At 54.9% G+C, this 20,022-nt stretch overlaps 4 protein-coding genes across 4 annotated transcripts; 3 read left to right on the top strand and 1 right to left on the bottom strand.

Annotated features, from left to right (window-relative positions):
• Window positions 1-1,176: 1,176 nt before the first annotated feature.
• SPSK_01726 (uncharacterized protein) lies at window positions 1,177-2,594 on the bottom strand (the record flags this gene model as incomplete). Its single annotated transcript, XM_016728632.1, has 4 exons — window positions 1,177-1,512; window positions 1,590-2,221; window positions 2,284-2,351; window positions 2,440-2,594. The coding sequence occupies 4 exons, from the start codon at window positions 2,592-2,594 to the stop codon at window positions 1,177-1,179; spliced, it is 1,191 nt and encodes a 396-aa protein (XP_016589659.1).
• Window positions 2,595-6,906: 4,312 nt separating this feature from the next.
• Window positions 6,907-8,781, top strand: SPSK_01583 (uncharacterized protein; the record flags this gene model as incomplete). The annotated part of the gene is made up of 5 exons (XM_016728492.1): window positions 6,907-6,917; window positions 6,998-7,067; window positions 7,149-7,241; window positions 7,328-8,104; window positions 8,179-8,781. The coding sequence occupies 5 exons, from the start codon at window positions 6,907-6,909 to the stop codon at window positions 8,779-8,781; spliced, it is 1,554 nt and encodes a 517-aa protein (XP_016589658.1).
• A 2,558-nt stretch (window positions 8,782-11,339) lies between these two features.
• SPSK_02019 (uncharacterized protein) lies at window positions 11,340-11,818 on the top strand (the record flags this gene model as incomplete). Its single annotated transcript, XM_016728917.1, has 2 exons — window positions 11,340-11,473; window positions 11,593-11,818. The coding sequence occupies 2 exons, from the start codon at window positions 11,340-11,342 to the stop codon at window positions 11,816-11,818; spliced, it is 360 nt and encodes a 119-aa protein (XP_016589657.1).
• Window positions 11,819-11,846: 28 nt separating this feature from the next.
• Window positions 11,847-19,319, top strand: SPSK_01358 (histidine kinase group protein; the record flags this gene model as incomplete). Its single annotated transcript, XM_016728273.1, has 1 exon — window positions 11,847-19,319. The coding sequence occupies one exon, from the start codon at window positions 11,847-11,849 to the stop codon at window positions 19,317-19,319; it is 7,473 nt and encodes a 2,490-aa protein (XP_016589656.1).
• Between the last annotated feature and the right edge of the window lie 703 nt (window positions 19,320-20,022).

Raw genomic sequence — 20,022 nt, 5'->3', positions numbered from 1 at the left:
GTTTTCCTCTTTTTTGTCATCTTGCGGGAGGGTCATGATGTTGCATCCAACATCTGTTACAAAACCGGTCATACAAAACCAAAAAGAAAAATATTAAAACTATACTCGCTTGATGATTCTTTCTCTCTTTCATATCGTCATTCTTTCACTGTCTTGTGCCCGCTCTTCTCCACCTGAACAACGTTGCGCCATTCTCCCCACCGAATCTCCACGGCCATCCTCTCAACATTCGGTCTAGACACACGAATCGACCCACCAAACGAGGCGGAAATCTTATGGACAGGAAAAAGGGACTACGAGCATCATAGGCTTGGGTGACCTGTTGACAACGACGGACGATTGAAAACGGAGAGGGCATCTGACAGAGTGCTATTTGAAATCCATGGAAGGGGGATGTACGAAAGTCGACGCGAGGAAATGGCGTCGGTTTGGACAAAAAGGATTGGTTGGTTTCCAGGAACACATAAAACCATGGACGGGGAGTTTTGTCATCAGTTTTCGATGGCTACCCGTGAACGATCAAGAAACAAAAGATACGAAAAAAAACTTGAACAACTACCAATGACTCGGACCATTCGCTTTTGCTTACTGTGAAATGCTACGTCTCGATCTCAGCACACGTAATTTATCAGGTCCGTCTGAGAAAATATGTTCTCCAGCTAGCAAGGACAAAGTCTAATTACATTTGCGAATGTCGTCTATTGAACATAAAACCACATACTGTCGACAAACAAAGCGAATACATGCGATTAGCAGGAAAATGAAATAAAAAACGGAAACCCTCTATTAAGTCGACCTAACATATTACACCGCATAAAAAATGACAGATGCGTACAGTGATAAAAGAAACAGAAGCGAAGAAAGAAAAGACAGATGTGTAGAAATGGGGATAACAAAAAGCAGCAGTTTAAAATATATATACTCCGAATGCTCAGCAAGGCCGTTCCGTCCCATAGTTTGGACGAAAAGTCTCATTTTTTTTTTGGTTCGTAGTCGTACGTGTACTCCCAGCAAGTGTCAAGAATGGGGAAGAGGGTTAAAATTTTAAAAAGAAAAAAAAGAGGTTCGGACACTTGCGTAATTAGGAGAATACAGTGAAAAAGGTGCAGTCCATGTGTCTTGAACTGCCTTTGTAAAAGGGAGCTGTCGTTGAAAGGTCGTGCGGGTGTGCTTTGATCATAAACGGACGGGCAGGGTGACCGGGATGCTGCTCGGGCTGGCCCACGTGAAGACCAAGAAGACAGCGGCCAGGACGGTGCCGCCAATGATGATCTTGCGCAGGGCCGGGCGCGTGGCGCCAAACTCAGCCCACTTGCGGCCGCCCTCAGCGGCGTAGTTCTTGAGGGTGTCGTAGCCGAGCTTGAAGTACACCATGCCGCACAAGGCAATGCCGTAGCCGAAGAACTGCAGGCCCGTGACGGGCGTGCCCCAGATCAGCATGGAGGCGGCGACCAGCAGGATGTCCTTGAGGACACCACACAGGGTGAGGACCAGGACGGAGGTCTTGCCAATCTATTGACAGGTTAATAAGCGCACCGTTGCGGATGGAGATGCAAGTGGTATCAGGAAGACCCGCGATGAAAACGTACCAGGAAGACAACCGAGACATTCAGCAGGAACGCGCACAGGCCGTTGAGGAAGAACAAGCCGTAGCCGACGTTGTTGAAGTCCGCCATGGTGACCTTGGGGACTTCCCACATCAGGGCCACGACGAGGTTCATGAAGGCGCAGACGGGCGCGAAGTAGTACAGCGAGACGAGCGGGTCCATCTTGAAATCGGCGGAGCTCAGCAGACGCTGGACCATGGTCAGGCGCATCGCCTCGAAGACAATACCTCCGAGCTGGTAGAGGAAGCCGGTCATGACAAAGCGGATCTCGCCGATGGACGCCAGGACGACGCCAAAGACGATGACCATGACGTTGAGGAACACCTTGAGGTTGGGCTGCGAGACACCCATGGCCCAGCTGGCCAGAAGCACGGCGACGGGGGTGGTCGCCTTGAGCATCTGGATGAACGCGACGCTGAGGTAGAGGTACGTCAGGTTGCCGCAGATCAAGCTCAGGCTGAAGAAGACGCCAATGGGGACAATCGCGCGTAGGTAGACGCGGCCGGTCATCTTGACCGACTTGCGGCCATCAATCAGGTTGGTGTAGCGGGCGAGAAGCTGTGTCATGACCGTCGCAAAGAGCAGGTGGTAGGTGGTGAGGATGACCGGGAAGCCTGCAAAGGCACATTGTTAGCACAGGTCGATGGTCTTGGCGCTGCGTCAGAGGTTGACGTACGGAAGTTGAGAGTGCTGAGAATCCATTTGTTGAAGATGATGACAGACGAGCTCAAGCTGATCCAGGCACTGTGCATCGAAAAGCGGACACGTTAGCAAATGGACGAAGAGCGCGTCGATGCAAACCAGCATTCGGACGTCGGACTGGAAAACGTACATTACGTAGGCGGCGGCAGGGATCGTGGGTTTGGGAGCCTGCGACTTCTCGGCTTCGGGGTTGACTGTCGGCAGGACGGGGGCAGACGAGCTGGAGCCGGAGCCGGCCTCGCGAACGCCCTCGCCGGACGTCCGCATCTTCTCGTCGGCACTCATGATGGACGCTTTGAAGATGTGTGCGTGATGGAGAGAGGAGAAGGAGGACGCGTGTGAGAGAGGTCGAATCGAGGAAGAGAAAAGGATTTGTGGCGTGTTTCGAGAAGAATGGAAGGTCAAATTCCAATAGCACTGGAGGAGAGCAAGAAAAAAGAAGAGAGTGATTGCCCAAGCGTAGATTGGTTGCGGTTGAGATTGGGGGTGTGGAGGAGAGCAAGGTGGAAGAAGAGAGTCAGAATGCTAGACTTTTTTTTTTGCTGGCGTGTGCCTGTGCAGCAGGGAAATAGGGGAGTCTTCAGTGCGTTGGACATCAGTCCAGGCTAAGAGCGTGGCGGCCGTCCTTCTAATCTGGCTTTTGGGGCGGTTTGTTAGGGACGCAGCCGGTACGTTAGTGCGCGTCTTTTCTGATGTGACGTGTGGTATCAGTGAGTCTACGACCAGAAAAGACGAACAAAAAGCTTGGTTTGCAGAAGATTAGTCGAGACCTAGAGAACAGGAGACAAACACGAGGGAAACTAATTAAGGAGCAGAAGCGGGAGGCAGTGGGGGAATTGGATGGAAATAGGGGAGGCCCAGTGGTGGGAGGCGTGCGTTATGGGGCACAAAGACGCTATTGCCGCATTGCCTCTCTCTGTTCTGTCTCGTTCCCACTACGACTAAGAAAACTGGAGCTTCGGAACCGGCACTAGAACAAGATTCAGGAGAAAAGGAAAGGCGAGACGATTGACAAGAGGCAACCAAAACGAAACCGGACTTGACAGCATGACGGCATTTTTAAAAGGTGCTGTAAATATGAGCAAGGGGCTACAGTGGAGAGAACAGATTCGCAGTCGCACTGCTCCTACAGAAGACGGGTTCAAGACAACACAGATTTGATGTGAGCGTGGCCCCTGCGAGCGATCGCGAATGGCCAACGGAAGCGGCCAATTTCGTGATCTTTGCACAGCCATGATTTAATCAAAAGGGGGAGAAAAAGAAAAAGAAAAAAGAAACAGGTAATATGGCGTGGGGAGTGGAAGGATGCAGGCCAAAAGGGAATGAGGTACCAATTTGCAGCTTTTAGCGCGAAAGGATACATTACGCCATTTTTCTACAAGCAGCTCGCGTTTATTTTCAGACCAAGAAGCAGTTTACCGTATCTTGTGAGACACCTCCCGCTTGCGGTTTTCCTGTCCCATACCACGGCCTGTTCGTAATTACTCCGTACGCCCCCTGTCTTACAGTGCCCATGCCTTGCGCTGGCTGCTGGTCTTGGATCTTATTTGTATGCTCGGAACACAATATCTACGTTGTGCCGCCTTGCTTTCATACGTTCCGCCGGCTATTCACTTTTGAATATCGTTTCAAGGCGCATGTGGGATGCGTGCCTTGTTTCTCGGCCGTGGGTGACAGTGCCGCTCCGCTGGAAAGTATTCATAGTTACGAAGTAAAGCCAATTTGTAGCTGTCGACAAATTCCCTGAATTTATTCGTCAAGCGAGTCAATTTGGACAGGGGCCCATGCTAAATTAGGCAAAGTAATAAGATCTTGGAAAAAGAGCAGAAGTGGCTTTAGTAGTGGACACATGTCAGAAGTATCTTGGGTTGGGCAAGGCCATGAAAACCAAAGGGTCCTGATCACTCTATATCTTCTGAGCAAATCAGAGACACTGAGCGGACCACGCAGACCACAGCCTTGGGACTCCCTGTACGGCGACGTGTAAGATAGGGAGGGATGGGCAAAAGTAGGAAATCGAGATGCGAACTAGAAGGAGAAAACATTGCTCTTAAAGTGGAAAAGCGGTCGCGTGGAGTGCCTGATATATCTCTGCTCCTTATCTTGAAGTCTCGATGCCATCGTCAGACAGGCGACAGAGGGCGACGTGCTGCAGAGTTGGGCCTGTCCTGGCCTTGTCTGTTTTAACAGGCGCAGATCGACATATCTTATGTCCTGAGCCCCAATTTACGCTGCCCTCTCCTTGGAAAAGACTGTTGGTTGATGGGCTTGCAGGACTCCTGTTCCTCATCTGAGCCCACAGTATTTCTTGTTTTCCGTGTGCCTCTTCGCCGTCTCAAACTGGGATTCTCAAGTAGGAATTTTGACCGGCAAAATTGTTCCCTGCCTCGGCGAATCTTCAAGACTGATTGTGCACCCACTTCTTTATGCAACCGTCCGTCAGAGAGCGAGGTGTCGTCTCTTTGGGAATCGATGTAAGATGGAACGCTCGGGGGACCTATCACGCAGAGTCATGGCCTGTTTGAGGAATAACTATTTTCGTATGGAGACAATCCTTCCATCTGATTGTGCCCCAGATTGAAGCTCCTGCGCCAAGAGCTTTGGGAGTGTCTTGGCGATGCCGCTGCAAGTTGACAAGATGCCAATTGCGGCCTTTTCCCTGCTACCAGAAGCTTATCCGGCAATGCAATGCACCTCTGACTGAATACAAGTCCTCTGGCATTACGTGGTATACTCCATATTTTGTATGTCGTAACATACGGTCTTCGTCCGTGTTAGCTTGCACCTACCGCGAGGAGGCGTTCGCGGGCCAGGCCGTCTCACGCATTGGCAGCGCGTGGCTCGGGTCCAGGCCAGGCCTTCACTTCACGGCTGTGTGTGGTAGAAGCGACGGAAACCAAAGCACGGAAAGGTTGGACAGGCGCATAGGAAATTCTGGTGCGACGTCTTGCTGGTATTTCGGACCATCTCGCCTGTCATACAAATAGGGAAGGATGAATACTGCCAGGAGGGCCTCCTCCGCCATTTGCCGCTGGGCCGAGTCGCACATTGCGAGTTTGAACACAGAGATCCCACGACGAGTCGAAGCCGTTGAAGGGAGGACAGCGAACCGGGCCGTTTCTTACTAGAAACATGACGCGGAAGCCACAAGCACTTAAAATGACACCTGTTTGTCTCATCGTGTGCTTTTTGCTTGGCGAGAAATACAGCCAGGATCAGGCTCCGTCTTTTGCACGTCGATGACGACTTCAGCCTCGCCTGGTCTCGTCCCCTAGACGTACCTAACCCATCGGCCACGAAACAAGGTGTTTCGATAGAACCCGGGGCCAGTTGGTAGAAACGCCCCGAGGGTCCACCCACGATGATAGATGATATGCAGGTACGCAACCTTTTGAGAATCACTGCATTTCTACGAACATCGGATTATATCACGTTGAAGCGCACTTCCATAGGCTAAAGGCTCTACCTATCCTATCTCGTTGCGTTCGCGCGTCATTCTTTTGCTTGTCTGCAGAACTGCGTCATGGGCTGCGGGAAAGGCTCATGAGCAATCTCTGGTACCTTATATACAGTGCTTCGTAAATTACTCTGTACGAACAGACGTACAACGTACAGACCACGCGTATCTTTGCCGAAATGACTGACGGACACTGTCAGACGCTGTCCCGTTATTCTCTCATATCAAGTCCGAGATGAGCCCAGATCGTCGACAATGACCAGGGAGCCAGGGAGCCAGGGAACCAGGGAACCAGGGAAACCAGATTTTACGACCATGTTCTCCGTTGCGATCATTATTGAGGATCAAACCACGCTGGCGTATCTTTTTCAGACTGTCGCTTTTTTCTTCTCTCTCTCTCTCTCTTCTTTTTGCCTCCTAACCAAAAATACCAAAAGAAAAAAAAACTTTGAATAGTGTCCTTCCCAGTTGCCAGCACCCAAAAAACTTTTTAGTCTTTGGCGGTGATCTTTGTTTTGGTTACCCGTTGTCTGTCATTTTTATCGCCCCACAAAGCCTTCTTCTCTAACGCTAGCGCTCTGGCAGAAACAGAAAAAAGAAGAGGTGGACAGGGGTCAGGGGCGAGGTGCTAGAAGATGGGCGTGGCAATGGCTAAAAAATCCAATAATAATTTTACTGGCCTATCGGCGCCCCGCCAATCGCCAATGGAGCAGGAGCACGCATTGGGGGGGGGGGGTGTTGTGGGCTTTACCTCTTTGTGCCTGGCCAACAGGGGAAGGTGGAGGGGGCCAATGGCGTCCTTTATTTGGTCGCAACACGAGAAGGTGGTAGGAACGATTGAGAGAAAGGGCGAACGGCAGGAGAACGTTATTTCTGTATTTCTCTTATTTGCTCCTTTATCATTGAAGCCGGAAAGAAAACAAACAAGGAACAGCTTCCGGGCAACCAGCACAACCAACTGTACAACATAGACGATCTGTCATCGCCTGTTTGCTGTCCGCGCGTCGTCGGACTTATCTTTCTTTTCATCTAGAGCTTCGCCAGCCTTGCCCTTACCGCTCTTTCTGCATCCTCGTTGTCCAATTCCGCCCCTCTCCCCAACCTTTCTTTTTACCTCGACAAACGCATCCATCCGCAGCAATGGCTGATATGTATGTTGCCCACACTCGTCGTGCTTCTCAATTGACCCTGAGACCGCAAGGCTGACCCTAGCTTACTTGTTTGTCTACAGCAACGTCGACGTTCTTGTGATCGGTGCTGGCCCGACCGGTCTCGGCGCCGCCAAGCGCCTCAACCACATCGTAGGCATCCATGTTACACTTTTGCACGGCGCATTGCCTGGCCCTGCAGCTCGTTACCAAATCTGCTCTGTATTCTGACAGCCTTTCCTCCAGAACGGCCCTTCATGGCTGATTGTTGACGCCAACGAGAAGGCCGGCGGCCTGGCTTCGACCGACGTCACCCCTGAGGGCTTCGTATGTGATGCGCCCTTTCTCCTGCCCTCTTGAGGCGCCAGAAACTACGCAGGACCTCGCGCTCTAACAACCGTTCATGTTGACAGCTGTACGACGTCGGTGGTCATGTCATCTTCTCCCACTACAAGTACTTTGACGACTGCCTCGATGAGGCCCTCCCCAAGAAGGACGACTGGTACACCCACCAGCGCATCTCCTATGTGCGCTACCGCGACCTCTGGGTCCCCTACCCCTTCCAGAACAACATCTCCGTGCTGCCCAAGGAGGACCAGGTCAAGTGCGTCGACGGCCTCATTGAGTCCGCTCTCGAGTGCCGCGTGGCCAACACCAAACCCGCCAACTTCGACGAGTGGATCGTGCGCATGACAGGCACGGGCGTCGCCGACATCTTTATGCGTCCCTACAACTACAAGGTGTGGGCTGTCCCCACCACCAAGATGCAGTGCCAGTGGCTCGGCGAGCGCGTCGCCGCTCCTGACGTCAAGAACACCATCCGCAACGTCATCCTGAACAAGGTCGCCGGTAACTGGGGCCCCAACGCCACCTTCCGCTTCCCCGCTCGTGACGGCACTGGTGGCATCTGGATCGCCGTGGCCGACACCCTGCCCAAGGAGAAGAAGGTCTTTGGCAAGAAGGGCGAGGTCGCCAAGGTGAACGCTGACAAGAAGATTGTCACCATGGCCGACGGCACCACCATTGGCTACGGCAAGCTGGTCAACACCATGGCTGTGGACAAGCTTGTTGAGAAGATGGAGGACAAGGCGTTGATTGACCTCTCCAAGGGCCTCTTCTACTCGTCGACCCACGTCATCGGTGTCGGTCTGCGTGGTGAGCGCCCCGAGCGCATTGGTGACAAGTGCTGGGTATGTCCGCGTGTTGGTCGCCGGTGCTTTCTGTTTGTTGTTGATATGCATACTAAAAGCCTGTTGTGCTCTAGCTCTACTTCCCCGAGGACAACTGCCCCTTTTACCGAGCCACCATCTTCTCCAACTACTCGCCCAACAACCAGCCGCAAGCTGATGTCAAGCTGCCGACGCTCTACCACGCCGACGGCAGCAAGCCCGCGTCGAGCGAGCCCGAGGCCGGCCCATATTGGTCCATCATGCTGGAGGTGTCGCAGTCGTCGCTCAAGCCCGTCGATGAGGAGAACCTGCTCAAGGACTGCATTCAGGGCCTCATCAACACCGACATGATCAAGTCCACTGACGCGATCGTGTCGACCTACCACCGCAAGTTCGTCCAGGGCTACCCGACGCCCACCCTGGAGCGCGAGGGCGTTCTCAAGGAGCTGCTGCCCAAGCTGCAGGACAAGGACATCCTGTCTCGTGGCCGCTTTGGCAGCTGGCGGTACGAGGTCGGCAACCAGGACCACTCGTTCATGCTCGGTGTGGAGGCGGTTGACCACATTGTCAATGGCGCTGTCGAGCTGACGCTCAACTACCCCGACTTTGTCAACTCGCGCCAGAACACCGAGCGTCGCCTGGACCAGACATTCGCCTTTGGTACCCAGGCCCCGAATGCGTCCCTCCCCTCGCGTTAACGTTGAGGGGCTCTGTTCTGCGTGCCTGCCACTGCAGTGGGGGCGACAGAGGATGGTAGCGAGCGACATGCTGACAAAACATGCCTTTCTTTGGGACGAGCAAAATATACAGTTAATGATGGCGAATTGTCTGCAAGAAAAAGGGGGGCAAAATTCGAGGTTACGCATTCATTGCTCAGACAGAGCGAAATTATTACTTTGATTTAGTTAGATATGGAGATGAATAGAACGCGCTGATTTACTTTCAATTTACTTTCCGTGGTTCTCTCTTATTTCTCTGCATGTCTGGCGCTGATACATAAACCTAGTTTTACTGCTCACGCAGGTCCATGCGCCAATTATACATCCTATCTTTGTGTGCGAATAGGTGCATGCCACTGTCGATGTGACAAGTCGTTGGCCATCGTTATAAGAATCGCGAAATGTGCCCGTCTAACTATTTACAACAGCCCGGGTGTAAGCCGTTTTTGCTTACCTTTGTTCTGCGTGATGACTGTATTTTAACTAGGATTATAAAGATGGCTCTCATCCCGGTGCCTGGCCTTGCCATTCTCGCATCGTCCGTCTTTGTTCGCCGTACAGTCACCCTTGTGTGCCTTGTTGTTCCTGGCGCACAATCCAATCTCACGATCCGCCACTGGCATTCCGCTCACGTCGTAGCACGACTGTTGAACATGGCTTACGAATGCAAGCCACACAATCCCGTCCTGTAGAAACAACATATTGTTTGCTATCCTTTCAGAGCCAATACCAGACCTGCAGACGTATGGAGTACAGACATCTTCGACGGGGGGCGACGAGGTCCATTGAACACTGCCAGACTGCGTCATAAATGGTGCACAAAAAACGATCGCACAAAAACAGCACGAGTCTCGAGAGCCACAAAGCGATCGGATTACCCAAGTGTGACGGACTTTCGTGTCGGTATCGCCGCTGTGATTGGCTGTTTGTCGAGACTGACATCATGTTGTGCTGGAGACGGGAGAGGAGGATGCATGCCATGCATCCCACGTAATGGGAGCAAAAGTAGTATTATGTACCTTATGGCGTGCTATACTGTGGGAAACGACGCTATAAGTACATGTCCATGACCTTTGTTTGGCGGACGCAACAGTAGTGCCCGCCAATGACATTCCCCGCAACGATTTTTGGACAAGGCACATACGGCTGCAATTTTAGTGGGCAGAAGTAAATACGGCATATAACATGGGCAGCAAAACAGTGAGAAGCAGCTATGCGGATAAGCGCGTAGAGGGTAGTATTTGTAGTGTAATTACATTCGTACTGTAATACAGCAATGGCGACCAATGCACAGCGCTGTCTAGGGGCTTCGTGCACTTGGTTGTGCTCTTTCCATATATGTGCGGCACCTTCCTTGCCCACATTTGGGTCGGTTTAGGAAAATCCGAACGAGAGTTGCTGTGATCGTTCTGCTCTTCTGCAAAGCGGCATTTCCGTTGAACATCTTCCACACATTCCCTCACCTTTCCCTCCTCTCTACCGTATTGCCCCATACCCCATTCCCGTGCCAACCTTGATTGCATCCTGTGTTCGCATTTCATTTCCATTCTTTCGTATCTACATTGTCTTTGTTCACGATCGTGAGTTGACCATACGTGCAAACCTGGCCATGTGCATCTTCATGACGCTTCACCGACATCAGTAGCTTCGGCCCCAGTTTTCGCACCCACTCATTTCCCCTGGAATACACACCGTTCACGTTTGGCGCCTGATTTCTCACAGGCGGCCAAACTAGCAGACCTAAGTCGACATTTAGCGGCACCCGCTTCTTACTGAGTCGGCGTTTTGGAGAGAAAAAGCAGCTTCACAGCACAGTGACAAACAAACGCCTTAGCGAACAGGGAGGAGAGGTGAGACACGAAACGACACTAGCCAGTAGTGAGGCTATAACTTGGCGTACCTTTGTGCTGGAACCGCTCGCCGTCCTGTCATTTCGTGCTGCCTGTTGACATTTTCCGCCCAGATCGATCGCCCGATACATCGATAAACGAAGTGGTAAAAAGCGAGGGAAGCGCGCCGCCAAGTTCACCGACCGCAACAACAGCAAAAGGGGCCGTGCGCACGCTGCCCGTCGCAAGGAAGCACAACGAAAAGAACGGCGGTGTTGTTTCCTGACGGAGCAGGTCCTCGACAAGCCACACATCCTCGGATGATTAGATTACTTTCCGATAGCAGCCTCACCGTCTCGCTCTCCAAACCCCGACCCCTCCTCAGACGACAGGCACGCCCGGGCCGTGATAGACACGCGCCGCCCGATTCGCAATTTCTCTCCTTTTCACCCTGTTTGCATCGTTCCGTTGTCGTCCGGCACCGCCGAAGTCGCTTGCCAATCGACCTGTTGACGCCCGACGATGCAGCCAAAACGGTTATTGACGCAGCCTGGCAGAGACTAATCACTTCGAGGGAACCTCGTCCTGAAGAGCCTCTCAACCCAGTCGCCCAAAGCAAGCCGCTTCCTTGACATCGACAACGGCGCACGCGAACGACAACATACACGGCACAGACCTGCCCGTGACGGCCTGCAACGCGTGACCGCCATGGACATCAACGCGGGACCGCTGGTGGACGACTCGCTCGATCCACCGGCGCGCATGTTCGATCGTCTCCGCCAGATCGCCGGATACACCTGGGACGAGACGCAGCGGCCGCTACACACGAGCTACGACAACTGGTAAGTTGGGTGCCCCTGGTTGTTGTTGTCATGGCCTTGTGATCTAACGCGGACGATTCCCAGGCATGTCTTTGGCACGCGATTTGTCTCCCATTTCGTGGCGTCCTCACAGTCTACAGTCCACCCCAGCCATGTCTCGAGCCCGTCACCCGTCGGCCGCTTGGTCTCAAACCGGACACCCCCGGCAGACGGCTCTGTCTTCTCCCCAACGGCGACCGACGTGGCGAGCGACGGCCATGTGGACAGTACGTCGTCGGCATTGAGCTCGGCCTCGTTCGCCTCGGTCAGCGAAGCCCTGGTCGAGGAGGCTGTTGTGGCACGGATATCATACCATGTGCTGCGTGAAGAGCGGTCCTTTCACATTGTCAAGAAAATGAATCAGAGCGTCGACCCGCACGGCGAGCACCTTGCGAAACCCGTCGATCTCATGCGCTTGGCGCCTCACTCCAGCGACCGTGGTCCGCTCGTGGTCGCCATCTACCAGAGCCCCGGCAGAACGGACATGTCCAAGTTCACCGACCTTGGCCCGGCTTTTTACTTTGCCCGCCGCGTCGGCGACGCATGGGAAGCGTATATCAAACCTGACATCAACCTTGGACCACCCATCAGCCTCGAGCTTTTTTTAGAGTTTGCCATTGGTGCAACGCAGTGCCTGGAACTGATCCACCACAGCCAGAATATCGTTCATGGTGAAATCCGCGGCGACGCCTTCCATTTCAACCCAGACACCCTCCAGGTCAAGCTGGTGTCCTTCGGCTCTGGCCTGCGGTCCTTTGAGCATGGCCTGATGAGCACGGGCTGGGCTACATTGTCCAAGGAGCTGGGTGCCAAGAATAAACTAATGTATATCAGCCCCGAACAGACAGGGCGCATGCCCGCCGAGCCGGACTCACGGACCGATATTTACTCGTTGGGTGTTCTCTTCTGGACGATGTTGACACAGCAACCCGTTTTCGAGGGCGAGCTACCCCTGGACATTGTCCAGTGTGTCTTGGGGCGGCGCATTTTGAACGTGTCTACGGTCCGCCTCGACGTGCCCGACGCCATTGGCCGCATTATCCAGAAGTGCACCGCCAAGAACATTCATGATCGGTACCACTCGGCGAGTGGCCTGCGCCACGACCTGGTCGACGTGCGCAACTTCCTTGCCAACGGCGACCTGGCCTCCTTGAAGGACTGGCAAGTTGCTTCGCGGGACGTCTCCTCGACTTTCATGCTCCCCACAGACATGATTGGCCGTGAGGAACCGCGAGAGCAGCTTCTCACGGTCATTGAGCGTGTGGCAAAAAGTCATGCCACCAGCCACAAGGGCGGCGGGAGCCGGATGTCGGACGGCTCTAGCCTCTCGACGGCCGATTACCCTGACATGGCCGATGGGTCAAGCGAAGGCGGTGGTAGCTCCCTGGAAGGTACGAATGCACAGAGCGGTTCGTTTACCCACACGGTGGCGTCCGATCCGAGGGCCTATCGAGGTAGTTTCCACCCCTCCGTCCAGTCGGCCCAGTCGGCAGACTCGCACACCGTGTCGGCCGACACCGTGAATTCCAATCACTCGAACCCGCCTGCTGCTCGTCTGCCACAACGATCCTGGGACCGCAACCAGTCCGTGTCTTTTGACGCCAAAAGCCCCTTGGACAGCATCCTTGCTGAACGGGACGGCTCCGCACGCCATACGGGTGGCTCCCTGACGGCTGACTCGGGCAGCCTATCGCGCCAGCTGGGTTCTGCCAAGTTCCGCCGCCGCGGACACTGTGAGATTGTCACAATCGAAGGTGCAGCGGGACTCGGCAAGAGCTGCCTGGTTCAGTCTGTACTTAACGACACAAGACGACGTGGCTATTGCGCGACGGCCAAATTTGACAAGGCCGGGAAGACGGCGTTCGGACCACTGCTTGGCCTGTTGTCGTCGCTTTTCCGCCAGGTGTGGGGCGAGCGGAACACGGATACGCCTTTCCACCAGTCACTGAAGCAATACGTGCGGCCGCTCTGGCCCATGTTGCACCAGCTGCTTGGTCTCCCCGAGTTTTTGTTCAATACACCCGATGGGAGTCAACAGCCCCCATCACGGATGTCCAGTCCTCATTTGTCGACCAGCATCCAAGGAAAGCATCCGCGTGCGGCTGTCCCCGGCCGCCGTGGCTCGTCGCCTGGGTCTTCGGTGTCGTCAAACTTCAGCCCAGTGAAGAACAGCTCGGCGCCGAGTAGTATACGGTCGTCGAATCCAGCAAACCAAGATTTTCTCCGCGCGGGTGCGGCAACCAAGTCCATCCGCCTTATGAACACGGTCCTTGATGTTCTGCGCATGTTTACCAGCCACAAGTTTGTCTGCTTTTGCCTTGACGATCTGCACTTTGCAGACGACGAATCTCTCGACTTGATCACCCAGATCATTGGTGCTCGCTTGCGGATGGTCCTTATCATTACCTACCGCCCCGAAGAGATCTCTCCCGAGAAAGTGCTGCGCATTCTCAAGGCACCGGACTCGGATGACGTCCAAAAGAAAGGCGGTCCAACCATTACCAGAATCCAGCTCCGCCCTCTGAACGAAGAGGACATCATTCGATACGTGTCCTTGACACTGAGCCGGCCAGAAGCCGAAGTCATCGCCCTGGCGGTTGTGCTGCAGGCCAAAACGGCCGGCAATCCGTTTTTCATGAGAGAAATGCTGAGCGCCTGCTACCGGAAAAAGTGCATCAGTTACGACTATCGCGACAGCGTCTGGCGATTTGATATGAACCGCGTATTTGAGCAGTTCCAAGGTGACAGTGATTATGACCTGCTGAACACCGATTTCGTCACCAGCCGTCTGATGGAGCTGCCGCCGGCGTCGCGCGCTATCCTGGGCTGGGCGGCTCTTATTGGGAGCTCTTTCTCGTTTGACTTAATCTGCCACCTCCTCAGCGGAGAATTCCTGTTTACCGACCATACCTGTCCGGGCCCTCTTGGCCAACATGCCCACGCGTCCTTCTCACAGGACGACGCGGTTCAGGGCTTGCAGACGGCCATCCAATCCTACATCCTCACCTCGAGCGAAACTGACGACGGTTTTCGCTTTGCCCACGACCGCTATGTCGTGGCCTCGGCCGAGCTCGCCGTCTGCACTCCTCGCAAAATGCACTATGTCATTGCACGAACACTTGTTACATACTACAGCGACGACCTGCGGATGTGGGACACGACGGCTGCCCACATTTGCGACTCGGTCGAGCTCATCAAGGAGCGTGTCACGAAACGGGAGCCGTATCGCAAGTTGCTCTTTGATTGTGGTCGCATCGCCACGGAGAACGGAGCACGCCCGGCCGCCGCCAAGTATTACAGCAACGCCATTGCCCTTCTCCAAGACGAACCGTGGGAGGATGATGGTATGGATGCCACATACAATGAGACGCTTCAGCTGTACCTCCGTGCCGCAGAATGCTACCTGTACGTCGGCCATCAATCATTGGCAAACGGCATCCTAGACACCATATACAGATGTGCAAAGGAGGCCATTGACAAGGCGCCGGCCTGGATTATCCAATCCCGCATTGATGCACAGGCGGGGAAGCAAACCGAAGCACTCGAACGTCTCAAGGGCTGCCTCAAAGAACTTGGCGTCTCCGTCAGGGACAATCCCACCCACGAGCAGTGCGATGGCGATTTCCATAAGCTCACGGCGCGCATCAAGGACACAGACGGCCTCGACCTGCAAAGCGCGCCAAACTCGGACGACCCGGTTTTGGCTTCCATCGGAGCCGTTCTGGCCGAGGCAGCGAGCATCAGCTGGTGGAGCGACGATGTCTATTTCTACCATCTGTCGATCGTCATGGTGAATTTGCATCTCGACTGTGGCGCATACCCGCAGTCAGGCATCGGTTTCGTCCACTTGGCCGTCGTCGCCATCGCTCGATTCAATCAGATGCAGCTCGGCGCTGACCTTGGCTCCACGGGCCTCGAGCTTCTGGATCGGTTCCGCGATCCCTTCACCATGGCACGCGGCTACATGATCTATGCGACCTTTGTGGGCCACATTCAGTATCCCTTGTCTGTGGCCGTCATCCAGCTGGAAGGATCCATGGAGTATGGTGCATCGGCCGGCGACCGTGTCACTGCCATCCTCGGATTTGGTCTGACCGCCTTGATGCGGTTCTATTCCAGCGAGGGGTGCTCCGATCTCGAGGCGTTTTGTCGGTACTGCTCCGAGGAGGTCCCTAACTGGCAAGAGGATCCTCAGGGCGGCACGCTCTTGATCGCCGTTGGCCAAGTCAGCCGTGCCCTTCAGGGCAAGACACATGTCTCGAACCCGCTCGAGATTATGAACGATGACCGGCACAGTGCAGAAGAGTATAAAGAGTGGCTGCATGCATGCTCAACCAATGTGGATCGGTCGCTGCTGCTGTACGAGACGCTGGAAATTGTTCCCCTGTATCTGTACGGCCACTACGATCGTGTCATTCAGTTGGGTGAGCGCTGCATGGATCGGCGGCATTTGATTCTGTCGTCGAGAAACACGCGCCTTCTCATGCTGTTTTACGGCTTGGCTCTGGCGGGCTTGGAGTTTCGCCAACGAGACTACCCGCAACCCGATGACGTGGAAAGCGGCAACGCGCGAGCCAGGGTCCTCGAAACGACGGTCTCCAAAATCAAGGAGCTTAGCCAGTCTGTTCGCGACTGGTCCGCCGTCTCGGACGTCAACTACTTCACATGGTACACGCTCCTCGATGCGCAGGTCTCTGAGCTGACCAACGACTGTGGGTATGCCCTCCTTCAATACGAGGAGGCCTTGGACCATGCCGCCGAGCACGACTTCATCTTTGAGGAGGCGTTGGGCAACTACCTGATGGCGGGTATTTTTATTCGAAAACGCGCCCGGCGTTCGGCCCGCTCCGCCCTGCGTGATGCAGTTGGCCTGTACCGGCAGCTTGCCGCGGTCGGTGTCGCCGATCGCATTGAAGAAGAGCACAGCCTTCTCCTGCGTGGGCCAACGCGCAACCTGCGCACGCAAGATGCGGGCATTCAGACCGACTTTGCGGCCGATACGACCACGGTCCAATACCATGCTATCGAACACGACGAAGGCCAGGCCGCCGGCGACAGCATAGCCGGCGGCGGCGAAACGAGCATGGCCGACCTGAGGGGCGAACGCATTGGCGTCTGGCGCGGTGTGATGCAGGCCGAAGCGGAGGCGGGGGCCGCGGGGGCCGCTGGTCTCCCGGCCCTGGACATGATTGACTTGCACGCCATCCTGCAGTCGTCTCAGGTCATCTCGTCGGAGCTCCGCGTCGACGAGCTGCTCAAGACCATGTGTGACGTGATTTTGCAGACGTGCGGTGGCTCGGCGACGCAAGCCGCCATTGTCGTGCAGGACGAAGACGGCTCGTCCTCGGACTGGTGTGTTGCCGCAAGCGGTGATCCAGAAAAGGGAGCCGTCTCGCATCGGCCTGGCGTGCCTCTCAAGGGCACGTGCATCGTTGCCGAAAACGTGGTTCTCTACAGCATGCGGTTCCGTGAATCTGTGTTCGTGCCCGACTTGATTAGTGACGAGCGGTTCGGCAACGTGAGCGACAGCTGGATGCAAAAGAACCCGCACAGCAAGTCGGTCATTTCCATCCCGATCTGCCACGCCTCGAATCCCCTCCTTGGCGTGCTGTACTTGGAGGGTCTGCCTGGCGCGGTCACCGACAGGAATGTGATTGTCCTGCAGCTGTTGGTCAACCAGATTGGCATCAGCTACTCCAATGCCTTGGCCATCAAGGCGATCGAGAAGGTTTCCGCCGAAAACCGGTCCATGGTCACGATGCAAAAGACGGCGTTGCGTAAAGCCATTGAGGCCGAGAACAAGGCCAAGGCCGCCGAGAAGGAAGCCAAGCGCAATCTCTTGCTTGCCGAGGCCGCCGAAGCCGAAGCGAACCGCAACGTCAAGCTCGCCGAGGAAGCAACCAAGGCCAAATCCATCTTCCTCGCCAACGTGTCGCACGAGCTGCGCACGCCGCTCAATGGTGTCATTGGCAACTCGGAGCTGCTGCGAGACAGCAAATTGACACCCGAGCAGCAAGAAATGGCCGAAGCCATCCGTCTGTCTGCCGACCTGCTCCTTATTGTGATCAACGACATCCTCGACTTCTCACGGATGGAGGCCGACAAAATGAAGCTGTACATCACCGCCTTCAACCCCAAAGACCTCATACCGGAAGTCGTCCGCGCGGCCTCGTACCGCAACCAGGGCAAGACAAAGGCAGGCGTGGTCGAAATCATCAAACAAATCAATCTTCCGCCGAATCTCTTTTGTTTTGGCGATCCGGTGCGGCTGCACCAGGTGCTCGGCAACCTCATTGGCAACAGCATCAAATTCACGGAGCGCGGCACAATTACCGTTGGCGCGCGGGTCGAGTCCGAAACCGAGGGCACGGTTACGTTGACCTTCTGGGTCGAAGACACCGGCATCGGTATTCCGCCCGAGCAACTCGCCAAGCTCTTCCAGCCTTTCAGCCAGGCCGATGCAAGCACAGCGCGCAAGTACGGCGGCAGCGGCCTGGGTCTCAGCATCTGCAAGTCGCTCATCGAGACGATCATGAAAGGCAAGATCTACCTCGAGAGTGTCGAAAATGTCGGCACACGGGCGTGGTTCACGGTGACCTTTGACAAGGCTACCGGAAATGCCACTGCTGGCGACATCCCGGCCACGGTGCCAGCCTCGTCTCCTCTCGGCGACGACAGCTCCTCTAGCCCCATTGCGTCTTCGTTCAACCTGGAGTCGGCCCTGTCGAACCCGGGATTTCAGAGATCGTCCCAACACTCGCATCCGCTCTCGCTCCGGACGTCGATCCCGACGGCATCCCCGGACGAAGACGTGGTGTCGACCAATCCGTACATGGACCTCAGCCAAATCGACCAAGACAAGCTGCGTGTGTGCATCGCCGAAGACAATCCCATCAACCGCAAGATCGCGATCCAATACGTGCAGCGGCTTGGTTACAAGACGGCCGATGCATACGACAACGGCCAGAAGGCGGTGGACGCCCTGCGGGAAAAGGCCAAGGAGGGTGTGCCGTACCACATCGTACTGATGGATGTTCAAATGCCTGTCCTGGACGGCTACGAGGCCACCAAGTTGCTGCGTCGGGACCCGATCAAGGACGTGCGTGAAGTCCTGGTCATAGCCATGACCGCGTCCGCCATCCAGGGTGACCGTGAAAAGTGCTTGGCCGCCGGCATGAACGACTACCTGGCGAAGCCTGTCAAGTCCGAGGTCCTGAAGAGCAAGCTGGATGCGTACATCGCAACGCCTCCCGGCAGCAACCCGCACCCGACCAACGACACATCGACACCAGCTCCACACAACGTTCGCTACGGTGGCACCGTCCCCAGCCGCTCCGCCAGCGCTGCCTCCGGTTCTACCGTGGAGCAGCCACCGGCGACCCCTCACGCGATGCAGGTCGAAGCCAATGCCCAGCCGGGGCCAAGCGTCCCCTCGAACGTACCGGACACGTCCAGCACGAGACGGCAGCCGAAGAAGCTGACCAAGGCGCGGGCCAACAGCGACGCCAATGTCGCCAATGCCGCCAATGCCGCCAATGCCGCCAATGCCGCCACGCTCAACACGGAACCACCACCGCCTCCTCCACGCTCTGATTCTCCCAACCTCCCAACCAACCAAGATCGGCCCAAGATCGCCCCCGCCGTCTTGAAAAAGAAGACTCTTTCCAAACGTCATGGCGGTCGGCACAGCCCAGAGACCTTGGAGGGAGGGGGCAGCGCAGAGGGGAACAATGGCGACAACGGCTACCATGAAGGCAGCCGCTATACTTCGGCCGCTGCGAGCAATGGAACCAGCAGCGGAACTGCCCCGCCTCCGCCGGCGCCGTAAAACGGCCCAGTGGGGTGAATGGCTGCCCTTTCCTTTCTCAACGTGTCTCACTTTTTCAACCATCCTCCTTGTTTTGCATCGCATTGCTCTCTCGTTGGAGTTCAAATTGGTGTCTACTTCTGGTCAGCGGTATACACGAGCGTTTGTATTTTTGTTCGATTTTTTTTCCTGGGGGGTTGAGACGTATTCTGTTGCCTTTCTACGTTTTGTTTGATTTTGCTTTCTCGTCCGCTAAAGGTGTGTGCGGGCTACATAACGCCGGGATAGATATACCCCTGATGAGATACAGGACAATAGGGCATATGGACTTGCACATATGGGAAATATATGATGCAGACTTGTTGAGGGGACGATGGCAATTTGCTATTTGTGTGTGTTCTTTTTGGTGCAGCGTTCCAGCTCGAAACAGCCCACGTATCGCATGTTGTTTCTGTTGATTTTATACAGAGACGGGTTTGTGGACGGAGGAAACCAATGAATAGAAAATGATGCTATTGTAAACACCACAACTCTTTTTTGTGTCTGCATCGACGTAACGAACTCTGTATTTGCGACGATTGCAAAAAGAATATGAGATAACCGATACCTGGAAATCAAATGAGTCGACGCCAATCAAAACCTCACAAAAATAAGAAAGAGATGTGCAGAATATAAATAGCCCCGATATGATTTCCAGAATTCCGCGGCCGAGCCTATTTGCTTT

This window comes from Sporothrix schenckii, assembly GCF_000961545.1.
Source record: "Sporothrix schenckii 1099-18 chromosome Unknown Cont42, whole genome shotgun sequence".
Lineage (NCBI taxonomy): Eukaryota > Fungi > Ascomycota > Sordariomycetes > Ophiostomatales > Ophiostomataceae > Sporothrix > Sporothrix schenckii.
Note: the sequence above shows the minus strand (reverse complement) of the source record. Positions and strands in the feature narration are given on the sequence as shown.